Source organism: Rana temporaria, chromosome 2 (genome assembly GCF_905171775.1).
Source record: "Rana temporaria chromosome 2, aRanTem1.1, whole genome shotgun sequence".
NCBI lineage: Eukaryota > Metazoa > Chordata > Amphibia > Anura > Ranidae > Rana > Rana temporaria.
In genome coordinates this window covers 55,300,854-55,328,484 of record NC_053490.1, presented here as the reverse complement: position 1 = coordinate 55,328,484, position 27,631 = coordinate 55,300,854, and the positions used below count along the sequence as shown (strand labels likewise).

Below are 27,631 nucleotides of genomic sequence, written 5' to 3'. Positions count from 1 at the left end.
GCACCATTAAGAAAATGCTTTACATTTTCTCAACCAGGTGAAGAGTGTGGCGTCACCACCTTCTTAACCTTGTCCAATCAGAGAACACTTTGCATTCATTGAGAAGATGAAAAACATTCTCTGAATGGCACCCATGGGACCCAGAAGCAAGTGGAGATCACTGGAGCAGCGGGGTTTACTACAGTGATTTCCAGGTTGTATGGGGGTCCCACAGGTATGGTAAACAGTATATATATATATATTCACATTGATCCAAGCTGAAATATCCATACCATGGAATTCAACTTTCATGGTGGCTGAGATAAAATGGTTTAACAGGATAAGCAATCTAGAGATTGTAGTGTGTTCAGTAAATAATTGGGGCTCCAAACTGTTCCTTAACCACTTAAGACCCGGACCTTTAGGCAGCTAAAGGACCCGGACAGTTTTTGCGATTCGGCACTGCGTCGCTTTAACTGACAATTGCGCGGTCGTGCGACGTGGCTCCCAAACAAAATTGGCATCCTTTTTTCCCCACAAATAGAGCTTTCTTTTGGTGGTATTTAATCACCTCTGCGGTTTTTATTTTTTGCGCTATAAACAAAAATAGAGCAACAATTTTGAAAAAAAATGCAATATTTTTTACTATAATAAATATCCCCCAAAAATATATAAAACATTTTTTTCCCTCAGTTTAGGCCGATACGTATTCTTCTACCTATTTTTGGTAAAAAAAAAAATCGCAATAAGCGTTTATCGATTGGTTTGCGCAAAATGTATAGCGTTTACAAAAAAAGGGTTAGTTTTATTGCATTTTTATTAATATTTTTTTTTTTTACTACTAATGGCGGCGATCAGTGATTTTTTTTCGTGACTGCGACATTATGGCGGACAATTTAGACAATTTTGACACATTAAAAATGCATTGTTTACTGTGAAAATGACAATTGCAGTTTGGGAGTTAACCACAAGGGGGCGCTGAATGGGTTATGTGTGACCTCATTTGTGTTTCTAACTGTAGGGGGGTGTGGCTGTAGGTGTGACGTCATCGATTGTGTTTCCCTATAAAAGGGAACACACGATCGATGACAGCGCCACAGTGAAGAACGGGGAAGCTGTGTTTACACACACCTCTCCCCGTTCTTCAGCTCCGGGGACCGATCGCGGGACTCCAGCGGCGATCGGGTCCACGAGTCCCACGGCGCTTCGGACCGGGTCACGTGCGACCCCACAGCTGGGCTTAAAGAGCCACGTACATGTACGTGGATGTGCCCAGCCGTGCCATTCTACCGACGTATATCGGCGTGAAGGGGTCCTTAAGTGGTTGTAAACCCTTTATGTATACCCAGTGCGGAATCCCCGCATCCAATTCGCAATAGCAGGAGTTGGTTCACATATCTCTGCTGCGGACACGAGTCCTGTGTGTCTTTTGGTTCGTTTCAGGTCAGAATTCAGCCGAAAATTCAGGCTGAAATCGGACCTGAAACGATGCACCGGACCCCTGCTGGGAGCCACGTGCAGCGATGGTGTGAACCCAGCCTTACGTTTTTTGTCAGTAAGCTCCTTGTGAGTACATGAGCATTGTAGCACAAATCATTGTCTCCTTGTACTGCCTCTTGCTCTCCCAGTCTGAACTCTGCTGTACAGGGACTGCAAGAGGCTGATACCAAGTCAAGTCCTGGTACTTACCCTGCTTGCATTAAAAAAATAAAATACAATAATGATGAATTAACAAATATAGCGCTGCATTAAAGCGGAGTTCCGGCCACAATTTCACTTTTTAAATATAAATACCCCTGTAATACACAAGCTTAATGTATTCTAGTAAAGTTAGTCTGTAAACTAAGTTCTGTTTTGTTAGGTTGTTACAGCATTTAGACACTTTATAAAATAGAAATTGACTGGGGCCATCTTAAGTGTGGGCATCATGAAGCCAGACTGTATGGCTTCCTGGATTTCAGCCTTGCAGATCTCGCACATGCTCAGTGCTGCACAAGCAGTGTAATAGGTTTCAGATCAGGTTTCAGCACCTGTACTGTCCAAGTCACATGATTCTTCGAGACTGTGGAGTGCACAGACTCCTGGAAAGTTACACCCACTACATTCCCAGGAGTCTGTGTGGTGTAGGTTAGGAAGCTTAAGCACCTAGGTGCAGGAAGTGGGAAGATTAACTATTCTGCCTAGCAACAACACTTTGAAGGCATCTAAAAAAAAAAAATTCTCTTAGGCCCCGTACTCACGACCAAACATGTCTGCTGAAACTGGTCCGCAGACCAGTTTCAGCAGACATGTTTGGCCGTGTGTTGGCCCGAGCGGACCATTTTGGGACGGATCGGACAGGTTTCCAGCGGACAACTGTTTCCCGGACTTGTTTTAAAACAGTCCGCTGGAAACCTGTCCGCCCGGACATGTACGGTCGTCTGTACAGACCTACCGTACATGTCCTGCCGCCCGCATCCCTCGCATGCGTCGAATGACTTCGACGCATGCGTGGAAGCATATTTAAGGCGGCCCGCCCACGTCGCCGCGTCATTGTCGCGGCGACACCGCGTCATCGACGCGGCGACACCGCGGACACGCCCCGCGTAATGTTTACGCGCGGGCTTCTGTTCGATGGTGTGTATAGCCATCGAACAGAAGTCCCCGGGCAGTCCCCGGCCAGACATGTCCGATGGAAACGGTCTGCAGACCGTTTTCATCGGACATGTCCTGCCGTGAGTACAAGGCCTTAAAGGACTAATGACATTTTTTTAAAACTACTGATGTAATGTTATATTTATGGGTGGAACTCCACTTTAATGTGCATCTTTTATATGTGCCTGGAGTTCAGCATTTACTGGATGGATAAAGTTTTACTGATGATGTTTGCTGCTGCCCGCATCAACCAATCTGCCAATTCTTTTATCTGAAACCTGATTGGTTGCTAAGGTTCTAATTTTACACCAATTTTAATAAATCAAACTCAGGAATGATCCCTACTGTTCTAAATGTCTGAGAATAGCCAAGTTCTTTATTGCAATGATAATGGGGTGCCAAGAAATGGAGACCTGTGCCTTCAAATCAATGATTCGTCGACTCACGGGAGGTTAGCTGGAGAAGCAAATAATAACAAACATAAAAGCCATATAGCAGGGATATATTCAGACAGTCGGTAAACATTAATGTAGGTTACTGCCAGTATACACTTGTCACAACCAATTCAAACAGTGACTGATTAGAACACACATGAATCAACGTGACCACAGGACCATGGCTAATGTGCGGCCAACAATCGAGATAATGTGTTGTTAATGCTACAAGGTAAAGTCAGAGTCAGACATAAACCCAATAGCCAAGCCAAATATACAAAACACTGTGGACACCCATTCCAGTAATATCTCAGATCTCAAAGATGGTATGTCTGACCTGGCACCCATAAATACAGATCCAATGATACAATGAAAGGTAAGCTGTCCTAGAGCAAGCGCCGCACTAGGGATGAGCTTGGGTTCGGTCCAAACTCAGAAGTCAGCTGTCACTGATGGACCAATGAGCTGCAGGCAGAAGATTTCCCACCCCACTCCTTCACTGATGTCATTGACCGAGTATATAATGGTCACGGCGGGGGATAAGCTGAGCGCCGAACAGAATTCATTAATCGCACATACATCAAAGCAAAAAACAGTTCACAGTATATAAGGTAAAACTGCAATAAAGTGCATTTTAGGATTTTACAACACTTTTAAACTAGGGCTTATTTTCAGGGTAGGTCTTATATTGCAGCCCTCCCTGAAAATCACAGTAGGGCTTATTTTCAAGGTAGGTCTTATTTTTTGGGGGAAACAGTATATATAGATATATCTATATAGATATATCTCTATATATATAGGCCCGGATTCAGATACGCCGTCGTAACTCCGAATGCAGGCCGTTGCATCTAGGCGTCTGATTCACAGAATCAGATACGCCTCAATGTTGCCTAGATACGAGCGGCGTAAGTCTCCTACGCCGTCGTATCTTAGGGTGCAATATTTACGCTGACCGCTAGGGGCGCTTCCCAAGACTTCTGCGTCGAATATGCAAATTAGGTAGATACGCCGATTCAGAAATGTACGTCCGCCTGGCGCATTTTTTTACGTTGTTTACGTAAGGCTTTTTCCGGCGTAAAGTTACCCCTGCTATATGATGCGTAGCCAATGTTAAGTATCGACGTCGGGCCAGCGTCGAATTTTGCGTCGTTTACGTCGTTTGAGTAAGTCGTTCGCGAATAGGGCTTTGCGTAAGTTACGTTCACGTCGAAACCAATGAGGCTTTGCGGTGTAATTTGGAGCATGCGCACTGGGATACGTCCACGGACGGCGCATGCGCCGTTCGTTAAAAACGTCATTTACGTGGGGTCACACTGAATTAGCATAAAACACGCCCACATCTTCCAATTTTGAATTAGGCGGGCTTATGCTGGCCCTCATACGCTACGCCGCCATAACTTAGGGCGCAGGTTCTTTCTGAATACAGAACCTGCCTCACTAGGTTAAGGCGGCGTAGCGTATCTGAGATACGCTACGCCCGCACAAAGTAACGCCGGGCTTTCTGAATCCGGGCCTTGGACTTTAAGGGCCAGATTCACAAAGAGATACGACAGTGTATCTCCTGATACACCGTCGTATCTCTGACTTAAACTGGTCCTATCTATGCGTCTGATTCATAGAATCAGTTACGCATAGATATGGCTAAGATCCGACAGTGTTACACTGTCGGATCTTATTTTCAATTTGAAAATGGCGCCGGGGGCGTTCCCGCTGATTTACGTTGAATAATATGTAAATCAGCGAGATACGCGAATTCACGAACGTACGCGGACCCGACGCAGTGTTCTTATGACATTTCCGTAGCGGCTTTCCCGGCGTAAACTTACCCCTGCTTCTATGAGCCGCAGCCAATGTTAAGTATAGCCGTCGTTCCCGCGTCATTTTTAAAAAAATTTACGTTGTTTGCGTACGCCGATTCAGAAACCCGCGCGTCGCTAGTTACGCTCACGTCGAAACCACTGACGTCAGTGGGAGCAATGCACGCCGGGAAATTCCGCGGACGGCGCATGCTCATTTAAATCGGCGCGGGAACGCGCCTGATTTAAATAGTACACTCCCCCTAGCCGCGGAATTTGAATTCCGCCGCCGCAAGTTTGGAGGTAAGTGGTTTGTGAATTACCCACTTACCTCGCAAACTTGCGGGAGCGGATCTTAAATCAGGTAGATCGAGCGGATCTAAAGATCCGCTGATCTACGTGAATCTGGCCCTAAGTGGTTAAACTTCCTGCATTTACACACAGAACTTTGCTCTAAGAAGGAACCATTAGTTACAATGTTTCATGTTGTTACAAACTTGGCAGACTGCTCATTGTTTCTTTACACACAGAAGTGTATCCCTTTGATCTAAGAAGGAAGCATTAGTTACAATGTTTCCTGTTAAAAACTTGGCAGACTGCCCGATATTTTCTTTTGACAGCTGAGTGAGCAGCTAAAGTCTCTCCACTTGTTATATGAAATAATCGGCAAACTCTTCATTGGAGATCGTCAGGGGAGTTGAATTGAGATCACGATTTTTTAAGATTAATTGTGCAGTTCTACATACTATGGCCCGGATTCTCGTACGAGTTACGCCGGCGTATCTCCAGATACGCCGTCGTAACTCTGAGTCTTGGCGCCTGATTCAAACAATCAGATACGCCAAAATTTCACTAAGATACGACCAGCGTAAGTCTCTTACGCCGTCGTATCTTAACTGCATATTTACGCTGGCCGCTAGGGGCGTGTACGCTGATTTACGCCTATAAATATGTAAATCAGCTAGATACGCCAATTCACGAACCTACGCCCGGCCAACGCAGTACAGATACGCCATTTACGTTAGGCTTTTCCCGGCGTAAAGTTACCCCTGCTATATGGGGCGTAGATGAGGCGTACCAATGTTAAGTATGGACGTCGGAACAGCGTAGAATTTTCACGTTTTACGTCATTTGCGTAAGTCGTTCGCGAATAGGGCTGTGCGTCATTTACGTTCACATCGAAAGCATTGGCTTCTTGCGGGTTAATTTGGAGCATGCGCACTGGGATACTTTCACGGACGGCGCATGCGCCGTTCGTAAAAAGCGTCATTTACGTGGGGTCATTTACATAACACACGCCCACATCTTCCACATTTGAATTAGGCGGGCTTACGCCGGCCTATTTATGCTACGCCGCCGCAACTTTGGTTTGAGATAATGGCACTTGCCTGTCAAAGTTGCGGAGGCGTAACGTAAATAGGATACGTTACGCCCGCAGAAAGACGCGCGCTTCTACGTGAATCTGGGCCTCTATCACCAAAAGTATTGCGACGCTTACCTGTGTATGTGCAAGTGTAGAATTGTGCACATTCCTGACCTGTAGGCAAAACGCGCTGCACCTCCACGCATTGGAAAACACAGAAACATTTTTACCTGCACATGCGGCACATATTTAACCACTTCCATAGCGGGAACAATCATATTTTTTTGCTGGAAAATTACTTAGAACCCCAAAACATTATATATGTTATTTTTTTAGCAGAGACCCTAGGGAATAAAAAGGCAGTCATTGCAACTTTTTATCTCACAGTATTTGCACAGCGATTTTTCAAACAATGGGGTAGATTCAGGTAGGGGCGCGCACTACTACGGATGCGTAGCGTACCGTTTCTACGCTACGCCTCCGTAAATTACTTGAGCTATGCTTCATTCACGAAGCATTTGCTCCGTAATTTGCGGGGGCGTTTCGTAAAAGTGGCCGGCGTAAGCGTGCGTAATTTAAATGATCCCGTAGGGGGCGTGGATCATTTAAATTAGGCGCGTTCCCGCACCGAACGTACTGCGCATGCTCCGTCGGGAAAATTTCCCGACGTGCATTGCGGTAAATGACGTCGCAAGGACGTAATTTGCTTCGACGTGAACGTAAATGGCGTCCAGCGCCATTCGCGATTCACTTACGCAAACAACGTAAATTTCGAAAATCGCGACGCGGGAACGACGTGTATACTTACTATTGGCTGCGCCTCCTAATAGCAGGAGCAGCCTTACGCAGAAATCGACGAATGCAAACGACGTAAAACTCGAAAGCCGTACGCTTGTGAATCGGCGTGAGTATGCAATTTGCATACTCTACGCTGACCACTACGGGAACGCCACCTAGCGGCCATCGTAAGAATGCAGCCTAAGATACGATGGCATAAGAGCCTTATGCCAGTCATATCTTAGGCTACAGTCGGCGTATCAAGCTTTCTGAATACAGAAAGTCGATACGCCGGCGCTACTTAGCAATTACGCTGCGTATCTATGGATAAGCAGGCGTAAGTGCTACCTGAATCTACCCCAATGTTTTTTTTTTTTTTTTTACTGTTTCGTGAATAAAAAGCAACAAAATACTAAAGTTAGACGATTTTTTTTTGTATAATGTGAAAGATGAAGATACCCAACATGTCACACTTTAAAATTGCGCACACTCGTGGAATGGCATCAAACTTCGGTACTTAAAAATCTCCATAGACGACGCTTTACAATTTTTTACAGGTTAGAAGTTTGTAGTTACAGAGGAGATGTGACTTTTTCCCCATGTTTCTTACACGTACAGCAGCCCATTCAAATGAATGGGCTTCTGTGCTTGTGCAAACACACATGCACATAGCCTCACATATGTGAACCTAGGCCTCATAGGTGTGCGCAGCCTATTGCATTAGGGTGTGCACCCCAAAGCTTAAACACATGATACCGATCACTCACTGTGTTCATTCAGAAAGGGAAGGGGCCATTAAATTAAATACCTGTATTTATCGTACCCTTCTCTCACATATTGTAAAACATCCCCTGTGTGTGCACGCAGCAGAGGAAGGGACAGGGCAGAGCAAGGGCAGTAGGGAGAATCTTTGCTGAACAGGGTGATTAGGGTGTGCCTGGGCACACCTGGCACACCCTGTGTGCACACCTATGCTAGGCCTAGATACCTGCTCACTATTCAGACCTACAGTCACGAAATCTGGCAGAGGAAAGTCTCCAGCATCAACTTAAAGTATAACTAAAGGCAAAACTTTTTTTTGTTTTAGTTTTAGATAGAGTGGAGATGGCTTAGAACCTCTGTCAATTTATATTACTTTTTTAAAACAATGCCACACTAGGCCTAGTGGCACACCTCAGCGCCAGGATGCACAGCCACAAATGATATGTTGACAAATGAATCAATCACCCAGAGGTTAATAGTCTGACAAATAACCTCTAAGCAGTTAAACTAATATGGATATATTAATATTTACCAAATTATACTCAAAACAGGCAAATATTGTGTGAAAGCAGCTATTTAAAACATACTATCAAAAGACGTATGCATCAAAACATAATGATGAAAGAACCACTATATAAAACAAAAAAGTTCAATATGGTCAAACAGCGCTGAAAAATTGGTTATAACTGTCCAATTTCAATAAAATAAGAGCATTCATCTGAAAACGGATTTAGAAGATCAAGGTAGTGAAGATAGTTGATAGAATATCCTACACCTCTTCCCAGGATAAGACACCACTTGTGGGGCACACTCCCCTTCGGGGTACTCACTCACCAGAAGGCAAAATATAATATACACTGAGCCTAGGTTCACACTGCTGCGAATTCAAAATCGCGGTAAAATGCGCGATTTTACCGCGATTTCGCGGCCGCGATTTTGCCGCAATTTGCCGCGATTTCGGCCGCAATTTAATGTAAATCGCTGCCCGAAATCGCAAAAAGTAGTACAGGAACTACTTTTTGAAATCGCAGATGCGGCGTCGCACTGATTAGGACAATGCCATTGCCGACAATTTCCGCCGATTTGAGATGCGATTTGACATGTCAAATCGCATCTCAAATTGTTCCAAATCGTACCCAGTGTGAACCAGGGCTTAAAGGTATCTTTTCTCTCTGGATCCTCCGTTTCTCAAGTAGGTATCAGGTAAAGGAAAGGCTCCACATAGAAACACAAAGGGTACCAAACAATAGTGTAATCCCGTTTTTATTCCACAAAAAGAAGCAATCCCTTTAAAACACCAGATCCCCGCTCTAAATGCACGTACGGCAAAATAGATGATAACAAACGTTTATCCTCGGTAAGTGAAGGTGTCCTCTGACCAGCATCCGATTCCCCAGGTAAACTTTACAACCAAACTTGCTGAGAAAGTTGCAGGAAACCGTCGCATATGGAGAGTACACTTTGGAACGCACGCTTGGAGCACACGCGTCACTTCCGGGTCGCCGTTTAGAGTCCACCCTGACCAGTTTCGCTGTCCAATCAGCTTCTACAGAGGGCGTGGACTGACGGCGATAATAGCCACTATATATACACAGCTCATTGTTCACGTAGCACACATGAGCGGCGCATATTAGTAGCGTCAACAATAACACCAGCACGGAAGCCGAGAAGGCTCAAAAAGGTGTCAATACATCGGGGAAATTAAATAATTACTGCACAAGTCAGTAAACAGAAAAAGTGACATAACTTTTGATATCACTATTCTGTATACGAAGCAGTTGTTAGTCATATAGACTTAGCATATATTAATGTGTCAAAAATATGTAACTAACAACTAATTAGAAAAAACGTCTATGGAAAAAGCGGATGTTATATGTAAAGTGCCCTGGGGTCATGGATCACCAATCAGATACACCTCCTGAAAACAGGATAAAATACAATATAAGCTTGAATAAATATTAATCCTAATATGTACAATCTCATTTAAAGAAAACAAATAGGTATATATTCAATAGGTATATATTCAATATAAGCATTCCAATAATTGGTTTAAAGCTTATTAAGAAATATATATGTCAAAAACTAATAATAAATATAACACTCATTCCTTAACAAAACGAAATGGTGTGGTAGATACTCGGTCATAATTCAATCTATCAGCCATATTTTAGTATAGATTAACCTGTCACATATACACAATTAAATATATATGTGGTATCTGTGCATTGAATAGACGTATACATAGTATCTGCACAGCAGAATCTCAATATGAATATATATAAAAAAAAGGCAATAGGTTTGAAACAAGAGACGATATTAAAAACCAAGCACAACTGTATATTCACATTCTTAAAAATTTAAAATTAATTTAGAAAATTTTAATTAAAAGTTATCAATTGATAAAAACTGGAAAATAAATTTATATTACTATCTATACCCTCATTAGGGAGATCCACCCTTTATATTTGTCCTGTTTGTCATTATCATTAAAAGTGAAGCCAGGTTCACATATATGCGAATTGGATCCAATTTTTTCCACATCCAATTCGCATGACAGGCAAGTGTGACCGACTCTCAATAGAGCCGGTTCACACAGTGGACACCGGGCAACCGCAGTCCAGATTGCAGAAGGGTGCTGTGCGTCTTTGGGTCTGGTTCAGGGGCGAATTCAGGCACAAATTCGAACCTGAATTGCACCTAACCTATATCACCAAAAGTATTGTGACGCCTACCTGTGTATGTGCAAGTTAAGAACACATGTAGAATTGTGCACATTCCTGACCCGTAAGCAAAACGCGCTGCACACATTCTCCCAGACACGCACCAGACCTGCGGCCACGCATGAACCCGCGGCCACACATATCTGAACCAGGCCTTAAAGTAAAAAGAAAATCCCAAATTTTGGTTTGTCCCCAGAAAAGTAATAGAGGGGAAATCTTCCAATGAGGACACTATTTCTGGTGACCTGAGGGTTCCCAAGAGATTTCCTTAATTTTCAGGGATTTTCTCTCACTTCCTGTGTTGGCTATGGGACAGGAAGTAAAGGTAGATCTTCCCAATGGGACAAACATTGTAAAATAAACCTTACAGGGGTTATAACCCTCCCTTAGATCCCTTTCACACTGCTGCTCATTTTAGCAGCACTTTACCAGCTTAGTGCGGTTGGAGTGGGGCACATTTAACCACAAATAAGCGGTTAACAAGGGGTTGAAAGCGTCCAAAAAGCGCCGCTGCCGAATCGCTTTGCAGGCGCTTAGGCAGCGCTGCCCAGTGATTTCTTTTTTTTTAATTCTTTATTTTTTCAAAGCAGAGAAACTGGTCCCACCGGACCCAGACAACAGTGTTCACAAAGTACAGCATGTAGAAGCATAAAGATTAACAGGTAACAGCGTGGCAACCCCGGATGGGAATCAGGTGTGGGTATCATGTTGCCTGGGGCCACTAAGGGCACCAGGCCAGGTGTGTGTGAGGGATAGTGGCCCTGCACCCAATAAGGGGGGGGATCCATCCCACCCACCCGTGGGCGCCCGTCAGCAAAGTCCAGGGCCAGCAGGGCCAGTCCGCTCCGCAGGTTTTATTTATCTAAGCAGAAACCAAAAAAAGAGAGTAGGGTTAAAGAAAGGGTGAAGGTGTGAGGTCCTGCCCATTGATTTCAATGGCAGGGGCGGTTTAGGAGTGGTGTATAAGCCCCAATAACGTTGATTGCAGGACTTTTTTCCCCAAAATGTTTAGCCTATAGTTCTACTTTAACCTGAACTGAAGTGATGTGAAATGTTGTGACTAGGGTTGAGCGAACCCGAACTGTAAAGTTCGGGTTCGGTACGGACTTTGGGTCTTTCCCGAACCCGAATAATTGGAAAAAGTTCGGGTCCGGGATCGGAGTTCGGGAAAAAAAATGCGCAGAGGTCCCCGCAAATTCAATAACCAGACCCTTTAGGTCTGGTATGGATATTAAGGGGAACCCCGCCATCAATTTAAAAACAAAAATGACGTGCGGTTCCCCCTAAATATCCATACCCAGACCCGTTATCCGAGCACGTTGACCTGGCCGGCCGCAGAAAAGAGGGGGGGACAGAGTGCGGCCCCCCCTCTCCTGAACCGCACCAGTCCACATGCCCTCAACATGGGGAGGATGTCCCCATGTTGATGGGGACAAGGGTCTCATCCCCACAACCCTTGCCCGGTGGTTGTGGGGGTATGCGGGCGGGAGGCTTATCAGAATCTGGAAGACCCCTTTAACAAAGGGGACCCCCAGATCCCGACCCCCCCCCCTGTGTGACATAGTAATGGGGTACACTGTACCCCTACTATTTCACAAAGGAAGTGTAAAGTCTTGTAAAAAAAAAAAAACACACACACACACCGTAGAATAAAGTCCTTTATTAAAAAAAAAAAAAAAAAAAACTCCAGCGGTGATAATCCACTCGTTCCCGGCTTCCAGCTTCAACGTTGTCCTGATCCTGCGACGGCCACCCGTCACGTGACCCCGCACCCTCTGACGTACCCTCTGCTACGTCACTGGGGAAGCCCAGGTAGAAGGAAGCCAGGGCTTACCCAGTGACGTAGCAGAGGGTACGTCAGAGGGTGCGGGGTCACGTGACGGGTGGCCCTGCCTCCTCTATATAAGTAATGTCACAGCTTCAGCGCGTCATTCGCTGGGCTGTGTCCAGCGGTGAGAGGAGGTCGGGGATGCTGCGCTCCGGATGAATGGATCTTCTCATCGCTGGAGTGGAGATCACCCATCGCTGGATCTTCTCATCGCTGGAGATCACCCGCAGCCGTCGCAGGATCAGGACAACGTTGAAGCAGGAAGCCGGGAACGAGTGGATTATCACCGCTGGAGTTTTTTTCTTTTTTATTAATAAAGGACTTTATTCTACGGTGTGTGTGTGTGTTTTTTTTTTTACAAGACTTTACACTTCCTTTGTGAAATAGTAGGGGTACAGTGTACCCCATTACCATTTCACACAGGGGGGGGGGTCAGGATCTGGGGGTCCCCTTTGTTAAAGGGGTCTTCCAGATTCTGATAAGCCTCCCGCCCGCATACCCCCACAACCACCGGGCAAGGGTTGTGGGGATGAGACCCTTGTCCCCATCAACATGGGGACATCCTCCCCATGTTGAGGGCATGTGGCCTGGTGCGGTTCAGGAGAGGGGGGGGCGCACTCTGTCCCCCCCTCTTTTCTGCGGCCGGCCAGGTCAACGTGCTCGGATAACGGGTCTGGTTATGGATATTTAGGGGGAACCGCACGTCATTTTTGTTTTACATTGCCGGTGGGGTTCCCCTTAATATCCATACCAGACCTGAAGGGTCTGGCTATTGAATTTGCGGGGACCTCCGCGCATTTTTTTTTCTAAAAGTCCATGTCCCATTGACTACAATGGGGTTCGGAGTTCGGGTTCGGGTTCCCGAACCCAAACTTTTTTTTTTAAGTTCGGGTTCGGACCCGAACCCGAACATCCAGGTATCCGCTCAACTCTTGTGACCAAATGTAGAGAGCTGCAAAGGAAGCTGATGCTGAAAGATATGAAAGTGTCACAATAACCCGTGTCCTTTAGGAGCCCATCAATCACAGTGGAACCATGGTGTCCCTTGTGTTTTACACTTTTCTTTTTTTAATCACTTGTTGTCATTCCCTCCAACTTTCCTACAAGAGAGAAAAGGAACGGTTAAAGGGGTTGTAAACCCTTGTGTTTTTCTCAACCTGAGACCGTTCGTTCCCACGCCGAAGACGCGCTCTCCTTCTCTGGCTGGGGTTCTCGGCTCTTGTTTGAATAGACTGATAGCAGTGCAGCCATTGGCTCCCGCTGCTGTCAATTAAATCCAATGATGTGGGCACGGAAGTATAGACTTCTACACTTTCTTTTAACCCATAAAAATGAACCCAACCATGAAAAGAGTATGGTTGGTTGTATTTGCCCCCACGTCCAACATTTCCTCCTTTGGGCATCATAGATTAAAATAAGGACTTTGCATTGCATCCTGTCGATTATAGAAAGCCAGACTGACAGAGAAAAGAGCAGAAATGTGTGCACATCATGGCAAGTCTACAACAATTGTAACAAAGTGTAATGGGCCACCATAGAGAAGACCATTCCCATGACAAGGAGACATAGGTGTGCGCAGCCTATTGCATTAGGGTGTGCACCCCAAAGTTCAAACGCACATGTACGCCACCTGCTGTCACAGGAAGGGCGATCTGGTGGTGGGAGACAGTTGATTGGGAGCATATTACGGTACACCCAAAATTTAGGTGTAACATGTTGCTAAAGTTGAACCTAGATTTTAATTCATTGGAAACTGGCACCCCCAACCACCCACCTAGTGCTGCTCCTGGCTAATGCTAATGTAAATGGGGTGATTAGGGTGTGCCCAGGCACATCCGGCACACCCTGTGCGCACGCCTATGGCTGGAGATGATTACGGAATGTACCAGAATTTTAGCTCTATCACCCATGAGAAAGAGATTTTCCCTAGCTGAAGGCAGCAGGTGACGCTTGGGGCCAGATCCACGAAGCGCGGCGCTTCTTTACGGCCGGCGTAGTATATCTCAGATACACTACGCCGCCGTAACTTACAGCGTATTTCCCGTATTCTCAAAGAATTTGCGCCGTAAGTTACGGCGGCGTAGTGTAACTGTCGGCGTAAGGGCGCGCAATTCAAATGGATGAGATGGGGGGCGTGTTTTATGGTAATACGTCTTGACCCAATGTAAATTAATTTTTTCTGAATGGCGCATGCGCCGTCCGTGGGGGTATCCCAGTGCGCATGCTCGAAATTAACCCGCAACAAGCCAATGCTTACGACGTGAACGTCATTCTACGCAAAGCCCTATTCGCGAACCTCTTATGCAAACAACGTAAAATTTTCAAAATTCGACGCGGGAACGACGTCCATACTTAACATAGGATACGCCTCATATAGCAGGGGTAACTATACGCAAAAAAAAGCCTTACAGAAACGACGTAAAGAAATGCGCCGGCCGGATGTACGTTCGTGGATCGCCGTATCTAGCTAATTTGCATACTCGACGCGGAAATCGACGGAAACGCCACCTAGCGGCCAGCGTAAATATGCACCTTAGATCCGACGGCATACTAAGACGTACACCAGTCGGATCTAGCCCAGCCTCAGGCATATCTTGTTTTGTGGATACAAAACAAATATACGCCGGAGCAAACTAGAAGTAACGCGGCGTATCAATAGATACGCCAGCGAAACTTCTTTGTGGATCTGGCCCTTAGTGTACAGACATGTGCAGACGAGAGGACAGAACTAAAAATGACCCCTAGGCTGCCGCTGTAAGCTTGTGGTGTTGGAGAGAACGGAATGTCATCATCAATGATTATTACTTCAGGCAAAGCAGCAGATCGGGGCGGAGAAAAGACAAACCATGTCATTGTTTAATCTTGCAAGGGTGAAATATGATATTTAAAAAAGAATCTATTTTCAGTACGTCCCATTCTATTAATTATCTTCTTATACAATAGGCACGTGAAAGATGTCCTAAAGAATGAACACCTAATGGAAATTGCTGACATTTTTAACATTCTTGAACAGGCAAACCTTAGATCTTTATTACAAAAGTGATATACTTGGAACAAATGACAAATAAAATCGACATAGTGTATTAATTCTCAGAATCAAACTTAAAGCGGACCTTCAGTAATTTTTTCGACTTTGTAATCAATAAATCTTCTGCCCATTTTTTTCTGCCAATAAATACCTTATACAGCCCACTTCCTGTTTCTTGTCGTGTAAAAAGCCTAAGCTTATGACATCATGCACAGCTCTCTCTTGTGAGAGTTTGCCAGGAAGGGAGGGGGTGAGTTATAAGAGCGCCAATGAGAGCTGCAGGGCTGGAGGTGTGCCTCTGTAAATCCAGGAAGTGAACAGGCAGCAGCTTCAGCCGCCCACAGTTGAAATGGATGCAGCCAGACTAGAGCTGCACGATTAATCGTGGAGAGAATCGTGATCTTGATTCCCCCCCCCCCCCCCCGCAATCTCCAGTTTGGATGACCCCCGATTTTCTTCTCACCACCCGTTCCACTTAACCAAATGGCGCTGATATCGGAACCAACGTCAGCAGCCTGCGCCGCTGGATGGATCCATGCGCCAACCAATGGTTGCCGGCGGTACTGCTTCTGATGTCTAAAAAACAGACCAGTGATATGACTATAATGTTAAAGACCATATAACTCCTATGAAAAAAGAAGAATCAAAGTTTGATCCTGCTTTTTTCATAGGAGTTATATGGTCTTTAACATTATAGACATATCACTGGTCTGTTTTTTATATATTCATATTTTCAGATAAATCACAGGTTTATTTATTTGGGGGGGGGGGGTTTCTGGCATTACGTTTTTGAGAATCGTGATCTTTAGATTAAGCAAAAGAATTGCGATTCTCATTTTGACCAGAATGGTGCAGCTCTAAGCCAGACTAAGTGGAGGGGGATTTCTGCAGCATATTTGGCAAGTACAGAACAGTATATGTAAAATAATATGCAAAGTGGTTGAAGGGAAGCTTCAGAATTACAAAGATGTTTTTATTACAAATTATATGAGCAGACTGTGGTTCCTCTTTAACTACTTGCTGACCACCTTCCGCAGTACTGGGGTAAGGTGGCTCAGCTGCGGCGCATATCGCCCTACCGTAGTACTGATCACTGTATAAATGTCACTGGTTCAAAAAAATATATAAAAAATGTCAGTTAGGTGTCTGATCTGTCCGCTGCAATGTCGTAGTCCCGCTAAAAAAATCGCTGTTCGCCGCCTTTACTAGTAAAAAAAATGTATAATAATAAAAATGCCATAAATCTATCCCCTTTTTTGTAGACGCTATAAATGTTGCGCAAACCAATCAATATAAGCTAAATGTTTGTTTTTTTTACCAAATATATGTAGAATACATATTGGCCTAAACGGATGAATACCGGTACATTTTTTTTATATATATTTTTTTGGAGATATGCATTATAGCAGAAAGTAGAAAATATATATATATTTTTTTTTACAAAATTGTCACTCTTTTTTTTTGTTTATAGCGCAAAAAATAAAAACCGCAGAGGTGATCAAATACAACCAAAAGAAAGCTCTATTCCCTGATGTTGTAAAGCGCTGCGTAAACTGTTGGCGCTATATAAATCCTGTATAATAATAATAATAATAATAATTTGTGGGAAAAAAAGGACGTCAATTTTGTTTGGGTACAACTTCGCACAACTCGCACGGTCGTGCAATTGCTAAAAGTAACGCAGTTCCGTATTTCAAAAAATGGCCTGGTATATCCTTTCGGGGGTAAGGTGGTTAAGAAAAATTAAGATTTGTCATATTGTAAAAATAAGTACACCCCTACATTGTCCACCACTTCAAATCCATAGTAAAGTGATATTAAAGGCAGTTTTTTTTCTCTTAAATAAAAAAACTAATACAAACATGTTAGACTTACCTGCTCTGTGCAGTGGTGTTACACAGAGTAGGCCCAATCATCCTCTTCACGGGTCCCCCGCCAGCAGTCCTGACCGCTCCCTACTACCAAGTTCCCCCCCACAGCAAGCGGCTTGCTATGGGGGCACCCAAGCAGGCTCTCTCCCGAGCCACTGCTCTGTGTGTCCATTCACACACTGGTGGCCTGGCCCCACCCCCAACAGTAATGGGAGCCCATGGCTCCCACTGCTGTCTCAGCCAATGAGGAGGGAGAGACACTTTCATGCACATCGTTGGTTCGAGAATGCATGAAGGTAAACCTTGAGCCTTTAAAACCACTTTAAAGTTACAGTTGTGTTCAAAATTATTCAACCCCCCAATGCTGTAAAGGGTTTTAGGGAATTTAGTGTACATTTGTAATTGTATTCAGAATGAAATCCTACAAGGACTTCTTAAAGAACCATATGCAACTAAAATGACATTAATTGGTTTTGTAATACAGTAGTACATTTATTGTTTATTTTGTGAATTCTTCATTTACACAATTATTCAACCCCTTAAAGACTACCACTCTGAAGAACAGAGGTTCATTGAAGTGTTTTCAATCAGGTATTGAAAACACCTGTGGATGTCAGGGAGCAGCAATAAAGCCTAATAAGCACCAATCAGGCAGCTTTAAAATGACTGTGATACTCAGCTCCTTCTAGACATTTACTGGTGTGGTTACAAACATGGTGAAGTCAAGAGAATGGTCCGGGAAGACAAGAGAAGAGGTGATTACTCTTCACAGGAAGGACAATGGCTATAAGAAGATTGCAAAGATGTTAAACATACCAAGAGACACCATAGGAAGCATCATTCGCAAATTGAAGGCAAAGGGCACTGTTGAAACGCTACCTGGTCGTGGCAGAAAGAAGATGCTGACTTCGACTGCTGAGCGCTACCTGAAGCGTAGAGTGGAGAAAAGTCCCCTTGTGACTGCTGAGGAACTGACAAAAGATTTGTCAGATGTGGGTACTGAAGTTTCTGCTCACACAATACGGCGCACACTGCGTAATGAAGGCCTCCATGCCAGAACTTCCAGGCGCACCCCCTTGCTGTCTCCAAAGAATAAGAAGAGTCGACTGCAGTATGCAAAAATCATGTGGACAAACCACAGAAGTTTTGGGATTGTGTTCTGTGGACTGATGAAACAAAATTAGAAGTGTTTGGGCCCATGGATCAACGCTATGTTTGGAGGAGAAAGAACAAGGCCTATGATGAAAAGAACACCTTGCCTACTGTGAAGCATGGTGGGGGGTCAATCATGCTTTGTGGCTGTTTTGCTTCAGCAGGTACAGGGAAGCTTCAGCGTGTGCAAGGTACCATGAATTCTCTTCAGTACCAGGAGATAGTGGATAACAATGTGATGCAGTCCGTCACAAACCTGAGGCTTGGGAGACGTTGGACCTTTCAACAGGACAATGATCCCAAGCATACCTCCAAGTCCACTAGAGCATGGTTGCAGATTAAAGGCTGGAACATTTTGGAGTGGCCATCGCAGTCACAAGACTTAAATCCGATTGAGAACCTCTGGTGGGACTTAAAGAAAGCAGTTGCAGTGCGCAAGCCTAAGAATGTGACTGAACTGGAGGCTTTTGCCCATGACGAATGGGCGAAGATACCCGTAGATCGCTGCAAGACACTTGTGTCAAGCTATGCTTTAAGTTTAAAAGCTGTTATAACTGTAAAAGGATGTTGTACTAAGTACTAAGATTGAATGTCAATTGGGGGTTGAATAAAACTGATAATGATGTGAGCACAGAAAAGACATTTGTGGTTATTTCATTATAAATGTTATGTTATATTTGTCTGACCTACACGTGCCTCTTTGATTTAATTGTAAGCAGGATGACAGGATGATCAAAATTAATGTCAAACTTGGCAAAACAATCAATTTCAGTGGGGGGTGAATAATTTTGAATACAACTGTAGGTTTTCCAGATAAGGTGCCAATGATCAGAACCTCCTTAGGGGTGGAATCCATTTTATTTAAACCTCATACATATAGGGTCTGGTGTTCGCATTGCTATTGACGCATGTGAGGTCAACTTTTCAAGATCAATAGAGGTCTCTAAGGCTCTCAGAAAGAAAGGTGTGGATGTATATGAGTCTTTAAACCAGGGGTACTCAACCCGTGGTCCGCGGAGCCTTCTGATGTGACCCATGGCCTCAAACCAGGAAAGCGCATGCCCATGCTCTGGGTTGTCGGGTTGACAAGCCCAGATCGCAATCACCGGTTTTGCCGACGCACCACCCCAGAGCATCAGAGTGTCGGGAGCTGGCGCTGGCAGTGGAGGAAGCAGGAACTGCACAAGCAACTTTCTGGCAACTTTCTAGCACACCCTGCAGAGCGATGCCAGCAGAAGCTGGAAGAAGAAAAGGTCAGTGTAATAAATGACACTTACACTGCACTTTTGCAACAGGCATATTGGCACTTATTAAAAAGGGTTATTAGGCTGCTTCCACACTGATCTTCCTGTGGATTAGCTGCACTGAGCCACATACTTCTATTATATCCTGCAGGATTGGTGCACTTTCTGAAAGTGCGCCACACCCATAAGATGTAATAGAAGTCTATGGCGAAGTGCAGCTAACCTATAGGAAAGCGGCAGGTGCACTGCGCTGTACCCGCTGTGAGGGTAAACTGCAGAGCATCAATGTGAAAGCAACCTTATAGGGCAGGGATATGAAATTAGCGGAACTCCAGCTGTTGCAAAACTACAAGTCCCATCATGCCTCTGCCTCTGGATGTCATGCTTGTGGCTGTCAGTCTTGCTATGCCTCATGGGACTTGTAGTTCTGCAACAGCTGGAGGTCCGCTAATTGCTTATCCCTGTTATAGGGGGGGTTCAGGACAGGAGGGGCTAATTTACATTTGCAGTTTTTGGGGGCGGTAAAACCCCATAGTTCATTGTGGCCCATGACCCATTACCAAATAAATTAAGTGGCCCTCGCGCTGTAATCATGTAACAGTCAGGTTAAATCATCTGTAAGTGGTATAGATTTTAAACAATTTGTTCAGGTCTGTCCGGCCCAGCAAATTCAGCCCAGTAGCTGACCATTTCCTAAAAAAAGAATCCTACAGTTTTACTAAGTGCATTCATCTGCAATCAGAAATTTTTACTGCAAGAGAAATTTGTTTAGAAAAGCCTTTGCTGCACAAAAAGAACATTAGAGCAAAATTAAAGTTTGCCATTGAACACAGGCAAAGACCAGGCCTTCTGAAACAATTTGAAGAAGACTCCGTGGCAGTAACGAAAGACACATTTGCCTCATACAGAAGACAGTATTTCAGGACAAGAACCTCATAACAACTGTGAAACATGGTGGTGGAAATCCTACGGTTTGGATTTGCTTTGCTGCTTCAGGACATGGGAAACTTGTAGTTATTGAGTCAATTTCACCATTCTAAATCATATCAATGTGTGCTTGATGAGAATGTGGGGCCATCTGTCCAAAAGTTTTTTTTTTATTCTTTTATTATCGAAAAAAAATACAGTTGACAATCACCACACATAGCAGGTATACATTGCAAAGAACAAATAGCATGAATACATATGGTCAAAAAGAAAAATGATTACAACAGAGAGAGAACAGCTGTAGATACACCGGCCTAGCACAGCAAAAAGGCAAACGGCCAAGGGCTCAGGGCCTAGATAATGGCAAAGTGCACAGCTTTATAAGCATCTCAACCATGATACATATAACCTAGAGCTAACTGCAGTGCATAATATTCTACACAAACGATAATAATTATATATTTTGTAGCGGCATGGGAAGCAAAGCAAACCATTGGCAGAGAGGGTCCAAACACGGGGCAACCGAGAGAGTAATGCTCAACAGGATATGCTCCGTAATCTGTCCAAAAGTTTAATTCAACTGCAAGTGGGTCTTTGAACCAGAAGCACACTTAAAGGGGTTGTAAAGGATTTCCCCCCCCCTAAATAGCTTCCTTTACCTTAGTGCAGTCCTCCTTCACTTACCTCATCTTTAGATTTTGCTTTTAAATGTCCTTATTTGTTCTGAGAAATGCTCACTTCCTGTTCTTCTGTCTGTAACTCCACACCGTAATGCAAGGCTTTCGTCCTGAAAGTCTCTTGAGAGGGGAGTGGGCGTGCAGGAGTGTCAGGATGCCCACTAACACACAGCTCCTTTCTCTATCTGCAAAGTAGAGTGTCCTGACTTGCCTGCTCGCCCCCTCCCCCCTCAAGAGGCTTTCTTCACACCAGGGAGAAAGCCTTGCATTACTGTGTGTAGTTACAGACAGAAGAAAAGGAAGTGAGAATTTCTCAGAAGAAATAAGGACATTTAAAAGCAAAATGGAAGGATGAGGCAAGTGAAGGAGGACTGTACTAAGGTAAAGGAAGCTATTTAGGGAAAAAAAATGTTTTCCTTTAGAACCCCTTTAACAAATCTAACAAGGAATGGCTAAAAAAGAAGATAATTTAAGATTGACATAGTCCAAGCCCTAATTTGAATATAATTGACATTTTATAAGGGGTTTTGGAAAAGGACAATTACTGAAAACCTACAAACATCTTTCATATGAAGGCATTTAGCATGGAGAAGTGGTCAGGGAATAGTGAGGTCAATGTCAAAGTCTGATGGCCAGTTATTAAAAAATGAACAAGTCGTTGTTTCTGCTGAAGGGACAATAACAGCTTCTGAGGCCAAGGGTGAACTTTTTTTTTTCTGTAATACGCCTTTTGATATTTGTGTTGAATAAATGATTGAAAAAAAAATATTTTCATGTGTTTTATTCAAGTATATTACATTTATCTGTGTTTTAAAGGTCTGATGCTTGCCTGTTCAAATATGTTGCCATAGGGTGCATTCAATTTTATACATAACTGTATAAGAACAGACAATACAAAATAACATGATAGACTGAATATGTATTCCACAACCAAAAGAAAAAAAAAAGCTTACTTTCTTCGTCGATTTGTCTCAACGGATAGTTTTTGCGCACGTTGCCTAATTATTTTCTGTTCGTCCTGCAAAGCTCGCCGTTCTTCTTCCCAGTCTATTTCCAACTGTGTTTTACTATGTCTTGTGATAAAACATGGTTAAGGAAAAGTGAGCTAAACACTTTATAAGGATGTTTAAATACAATAGATCCTACATAGAATATTGTCATGTCTGCAAAACCAACCCTATTCACCCTGTTCACATGGGCACACCTAAAGTGAAAACCTAAATAAGCTTAAAGCGGGAGTTCACCCATAAAAAAATTTCCCCTAGACAAAATGAGCAGGAATCTAAGGGTAAAAATTTGTATTTCCGGGTGAACCTCCACTTTAAATCTACTCCCACCCCCCATTCTAAGCACTGGAGAGATCATGTGACTTACTGGAGTGACTTCAAAATAGGTAAGTATAGGCATATTTCAGAAAAAGCAAACAAACATGAACCTCCTCAACTGGGACACAGAGAGGGTGAACCTCCTCAGCTGGGACGCAGAGAGGGTGAACCTCCTCAGCTGGGACGCAGAGAGGGTGAACCTCCTCAGCTGGGACGCAGAGAGGGTGAACCTCCTCAGCTGGGACGCAGAGAGGGTGAACCTCCTCAGCTGGGACGCAGAGAGGGTGAACCTCCTCAGCTGGGACGCAGAGAGGGTGAACCTCCTCAGCTGGGACGCAGAGAGGGTGAACCTCCTCAGCTGGGACACAGAGAGGGTGAACCTCCTCAGCTGGGACGCAGAGAGGGTGAATCTCCTCAGATCGGACGCAGAGAGGGTGAATCTCCTCAGCTGGGACGCAGAGAGGGTGAACCTCCTCAGCTGGGACGCAGAGAGGGTGAACCTTCTCAGCTGGGACACAAAGAGGGTGAATCTCCCCAGCTGGGACACAGAGAGGGTGAACCTCCTCAGCTAGGACGCAGAGAGGGTGAACCTCCTCAGCTGGGACGCAGAGAGGGTGAACCTCCTCAGCTAGGACGCAGAGAGGGTGAACCTCCTCAGCTAGGACGCAGAGAGGGTGAATCTCCTCAGCTGGGACGAAGAGAGGGTGAATCTCCTCAGCTGGGACGAAGAGAGGGTGAATCTCCTCAGCTGGGACGCAGAGAGGGTGAACCTCCTCAGCTGGGACGCAGAGAGGGTGAATCTCCTCAGCTGGGATGCAGAGAGGGTGAACCTCCTCAGCTGGGACGCAGAGAGGGTAAACCTCCTCAGATCGGACGCAGAGAGGGTGAATCACCTCAGCTGGGACACAGAAAGGGTGAATCTCCTCAGCTGGGACGCAGAGAGGGTAAACCTCCTCAGATCGGATGCAGAGAGGGTGAATCTCCTCAGCTGGGACGCAGAGAGGGTGAACCTCCTCAGCTGGGACGCAGAGAGGGTGAACCTCCTCAGCTGGGACGCAGAGAGGGTGAACCTCCTCAGCTGGGACGCAGAGAGGGTGAATTTCCTCAGCTGGGACGCAGAGAGGGTGAATCTCCTCAGCTGGGACGCAGAGAGGGTGAATCTCCTCAGCTGGGACGCAGAGAGGGTGAACCTCCTCAGCTGGGACGCAGAGAGGGTGAACCTCCTCAGCTGGGACGCAGAGAGGGTGAACCTCTTTAGCTGGGACGCAGAGAGGGTGAACCTCCTCAGCTGGGACGCAGAGAGGGTGAACCTCCTCAGCTGGGACGCAGAGAGGGTGAACCTCCTCAGCTGGGACACAGAGAGGGTGAACCTCCTCAGCTGGGACGCAGAGAGGGTGAACCTCCTCAGCTGGGACGCAGAGAGGGTGAATCTCCTCATCTGGGACGCAGAGAGGGTGAATCTCCTCAGCTGGGACGCAGAGAGGGTGAATCTCCTCTGCTGGAACGCAGAGAGGGTGAATCTCCTCTGCTGGGACGCAGAGAGGGTGAATCTCCTCTGCTGGGACGCAGAGAGGGTGAACCTCCCCAGTTAGGACACAGAGAGGGTGAATCTCCTCAGCTGGGACACAGAAAGGGTGAATCTCCTCAGTTGGGACGCAGAGAGGGTGAACCTCCTCAGCTGGGACACAGAGAGGATGAACTTCCTCAGCTGGGAAGTAGAGAGGGTGAACCTCCTCAGCTGGGACACAGAGAGGGTGAATCTCCTCAGCTGGGACACAGAGAGGGTGAACCTCCTCAGCTGGGACACAGAGAGGGTTCTAACACCCACTCTATTCCAAACAAAAAATGGCTTTAGATACACTTGAACATGTCATGAGTTAAATAATAAACAGGCTCCTTTTGCCAACCGGTTTCCTACATGGCAGGTGTACCGCAGACAATCCACAGACAATCAACAGACAATAGTACAGTACTGCTCCCCAGTGGAGAAATTACATATGGAATGACCTGACTCTTCAAACTCAACCTAGGATTTCCTTCCATTAAAAAATCTATAGCGTCAATGGATAAAATCACAGCGTGTTCCTAACACCTTTCGCGCCAGGAGCCAGACAAAAAATTGTGTACGAAGTTAAATGGCTCCATAAAAAAAAGCCTGGGAAGCTCACCCTTGCAATATTTCTCAACAGATTTACAAATGACATTAACCACTTCACTATCTGTGTACATATTAAAATGGCGGAGTGGTAGCCATGTTTTTCTCGAGTTTCATTTATATGCGGCTCAAATTAGGAATGATGTGAATGCCTTGTGTTATTGCCGTGATCACCAATCCCAGGGATCAGAAATGTAAACATCCGAGAGACCCCCTCCCTATCCTCGCACTACAGAGGAAGGAGTGGAAGTATTATTGCATCCATGGAATATTGATTCATGAAAAGATGGCAGACAGCAGCAGATTCATGGAGAGGGTTTTTAACCGTCTGATGTTTTTTGTTTTTTTACCCCTTTCACCCACCCCCTGTACATCTTATTGTCAGGCTATCGCTGTATGTGACCTGTATAGTAACCCTTCATCTCCCTTATCCTGATCAATAACTCCCTCATCTCCTACCTCACATTGTATGTGAACTGTGCATTGACCCTTTTACCACCTCCCTCTGTGTATGACCTGTATATTGATGATGCACTTTATCTAGTGCACCATCACCAAGCTCCATGTTTTAATCACCAGCACCTGTCAATTTCTAGTATTGAAGTAACCCCTTACATTGGTGGTTATTGTAACAATGACGCTCTTAGTCTACATTGATGGTCAGCGTAGACGTGACCCCTTACATTGGTGGTCAGCGTAGAAGTGTCCCCTTACATTGGTGGGGATTTTAGAAGTGACCCCTTACATTGTTGGCCAGTGTAGAAGTGTCTCCTTACATTGGTCGGGATTATAGAAGTGTCCCCTTACATTGGTGGGCAACATAGAAAAGACTCCTTACATTGATGGTCAGTGTAGACGTGTCCCCTTACATTTGGTGTTCCATGTAGAAGTGACTCCTTACATTGGTGGCCATTGTAGAAGTGACCCCTTACATTGATGGTCAGTGTAGAAGTGTCCCATTACATTGGTGGTCCATGTGGAAGTGTCCCCTTACATTGGTGGTCCGTGTGGAAGTGTCCCCTTACATTGGCGGTCAGTTTAGAAGTGTCCTCTTACATTGGTGGTCAGCATAGAAGTATCCCCTTACATTGATGGTCAGTGGGTCAGCATAGAAGTGTCCCCTTACATTTGGTGATCAAGGTAGAAGTGACTCCCTACATTGGTGGTCAGCGTAGAAGTTACTCCTTATATGGATGGTCAGTGTAGAAGTGACTCCTTACATTTGGTGTTCTGTGTAGAAGTGACCCCTTACATTGGTGGTCATTGTAGAAGTGACTCCGTATATGGATGGTCAGTGTACAAGTCTCCTCTTACATGGATGATCAGTTTAGAAGTGTCCCCTTACATTGGTGGCCAGTGTAGAAGTGTCTCCTTACATTGGTGGGGATTATAGAAGTATCCCCTTACATTGGTGGTCAGCATAGAAGTGGCTCCTTACATTGGTGGTCAGTGTGGAAGTGTCCCCTTACATTGGTGGCCAGTGTGGAAGTGTCCCCTTACATAGGTGGCCAGTGTGGAAGTGTCCCCTTACATTGGTGGCCAGTGTAGAAGTGTCCCCTTACATTGGTGGTCAGTGTGGAAGTGTCCCCTTACATTGGTGGCGATTATAGAAGTGTCCCCTTACATTGGTGGTCAACATAGAAGTGACTCCTTACATTGGTGATCAGCGTAGAAGTGACTCCTTACATTGATGGTCAGTGTAGACGTGTCCCCTTACATTTGGTGTTCCGTGTAGAAGTGACTCCTTATATTGGTGGCCATTGTAGAAGTGACCCCTTACATTGGTGGTCAGTGTAGAAGTGTCCCCTTATATTGGTGGTCCGTGTGGAAGTGTCCCCTTACATTGGTAGTCAGTGTCAAGGTGTCTCCTTACATTGGTGGTCAGTTTAGAAGTGTCCTCTTACATTGGTGGTCAGCATAGAAGTATCCCCTTACATTGATGGTCAGTGGGTCAGCATAGAAGTGTCCCCTTACATTTGGTGGTCAAGGTAGAAGTTACTCCCTACATTGGTGGTCAGCGTAGAAGTTACTCCTTATATGGATGGTCAGTGTAGAAGTGACTCCTTACATTGGTGGTCAGTGTAGAAGTGTCCCCTTACATTTGGTGTTCCGTGTAGAAGTGACCCCTTACATTGGTGGTCAGTGTAGAAGTGACTCCTTATATGGATGGTCAGTGTACAAGTCTCCTCTTACATGGATGATCAGTTTAGAAGTGTCCCCTTACATTGGTGGCCAGTGTAGAAGTGTCTCCTTACATTGGTGGGGATTATAGAAGTATCCCCTTACATTGGTGGTCAGCATAGAAGTGGCTCCTTTACATTGGTGGTCAATGTGGAAGTGTCCCCTTACATTGGTGGCCAGTGTGGAAGTGTCCCCTTACATTGGTGGTCAGTGTGGAAGTGTCCCCTTACATTGGTGGCCAGTGTGGAAGTGCCCTCTTACATAGGTGGCCAGTGTGGAAGTGCCCTCTTACATAGGTGGCCAGTGTGGAAGTGTCCCCTTACATTAGTGGCCAGTGTGGAAGTGTCCCCTTACATAGGTGGCCAGTGTGGAAGTGCCCTCTTACATAGGTGGTCAGCGTAGAAGTGTCCCCTTACATTGGTGGACAGTGTAGAAGTGTCCCCTTACATTGGTGGTCAGTGTAGAAGTGTCCCCTTACATTGGTGGTCAGCGTAGAAGTGTACCCTTACATTGGTGGTCAGTGTGGAAGTGTCCCCTTACATTGGTGGTCAGTGTAGAAGTGTCCCCTTACATTGGTGGTCAGTGTAGACGTGTCCCCTTACATTGGTGGTCAGTATAGGTAGGAGCTCAATCTGTCACTGCTCTCTTCTCAAGGAACCCCTAGCAACCTCTGAAGGCACCCTGGTTAGATATTGTATTTTCTTTTCTAAGTGTATAGAACTCTGATTCCAGCCCTTACTCTTATCTATTTCACAGGAATCCGACACCTAGATGTCTG

At 45.1% G+C, this 27,631-nt stretch overlaps 1 protein-coding gene across 1 annotated transcript in view; it reads right to left on the bottom strand.

Moving 5' to 3' along the window:
* Positions 1-27,631, bottom strand: part of CEP126 (centrosomal protein 126) — a 137,056-nt gene that overhangs the window by 101,131 nt on the left and 8,294 nt on the right. Inside the window, exon 2 of the mRNA XM_040340194.1 lies at positions 22,146-22,265. Within this exon, the coding sequence (XP_040196128.1) occupies positions 22,146-22,265 (120 nt within the window). The remainder of the gene's footprint in view (positions 1-22,145; positions 22,266-27,631) is intronic.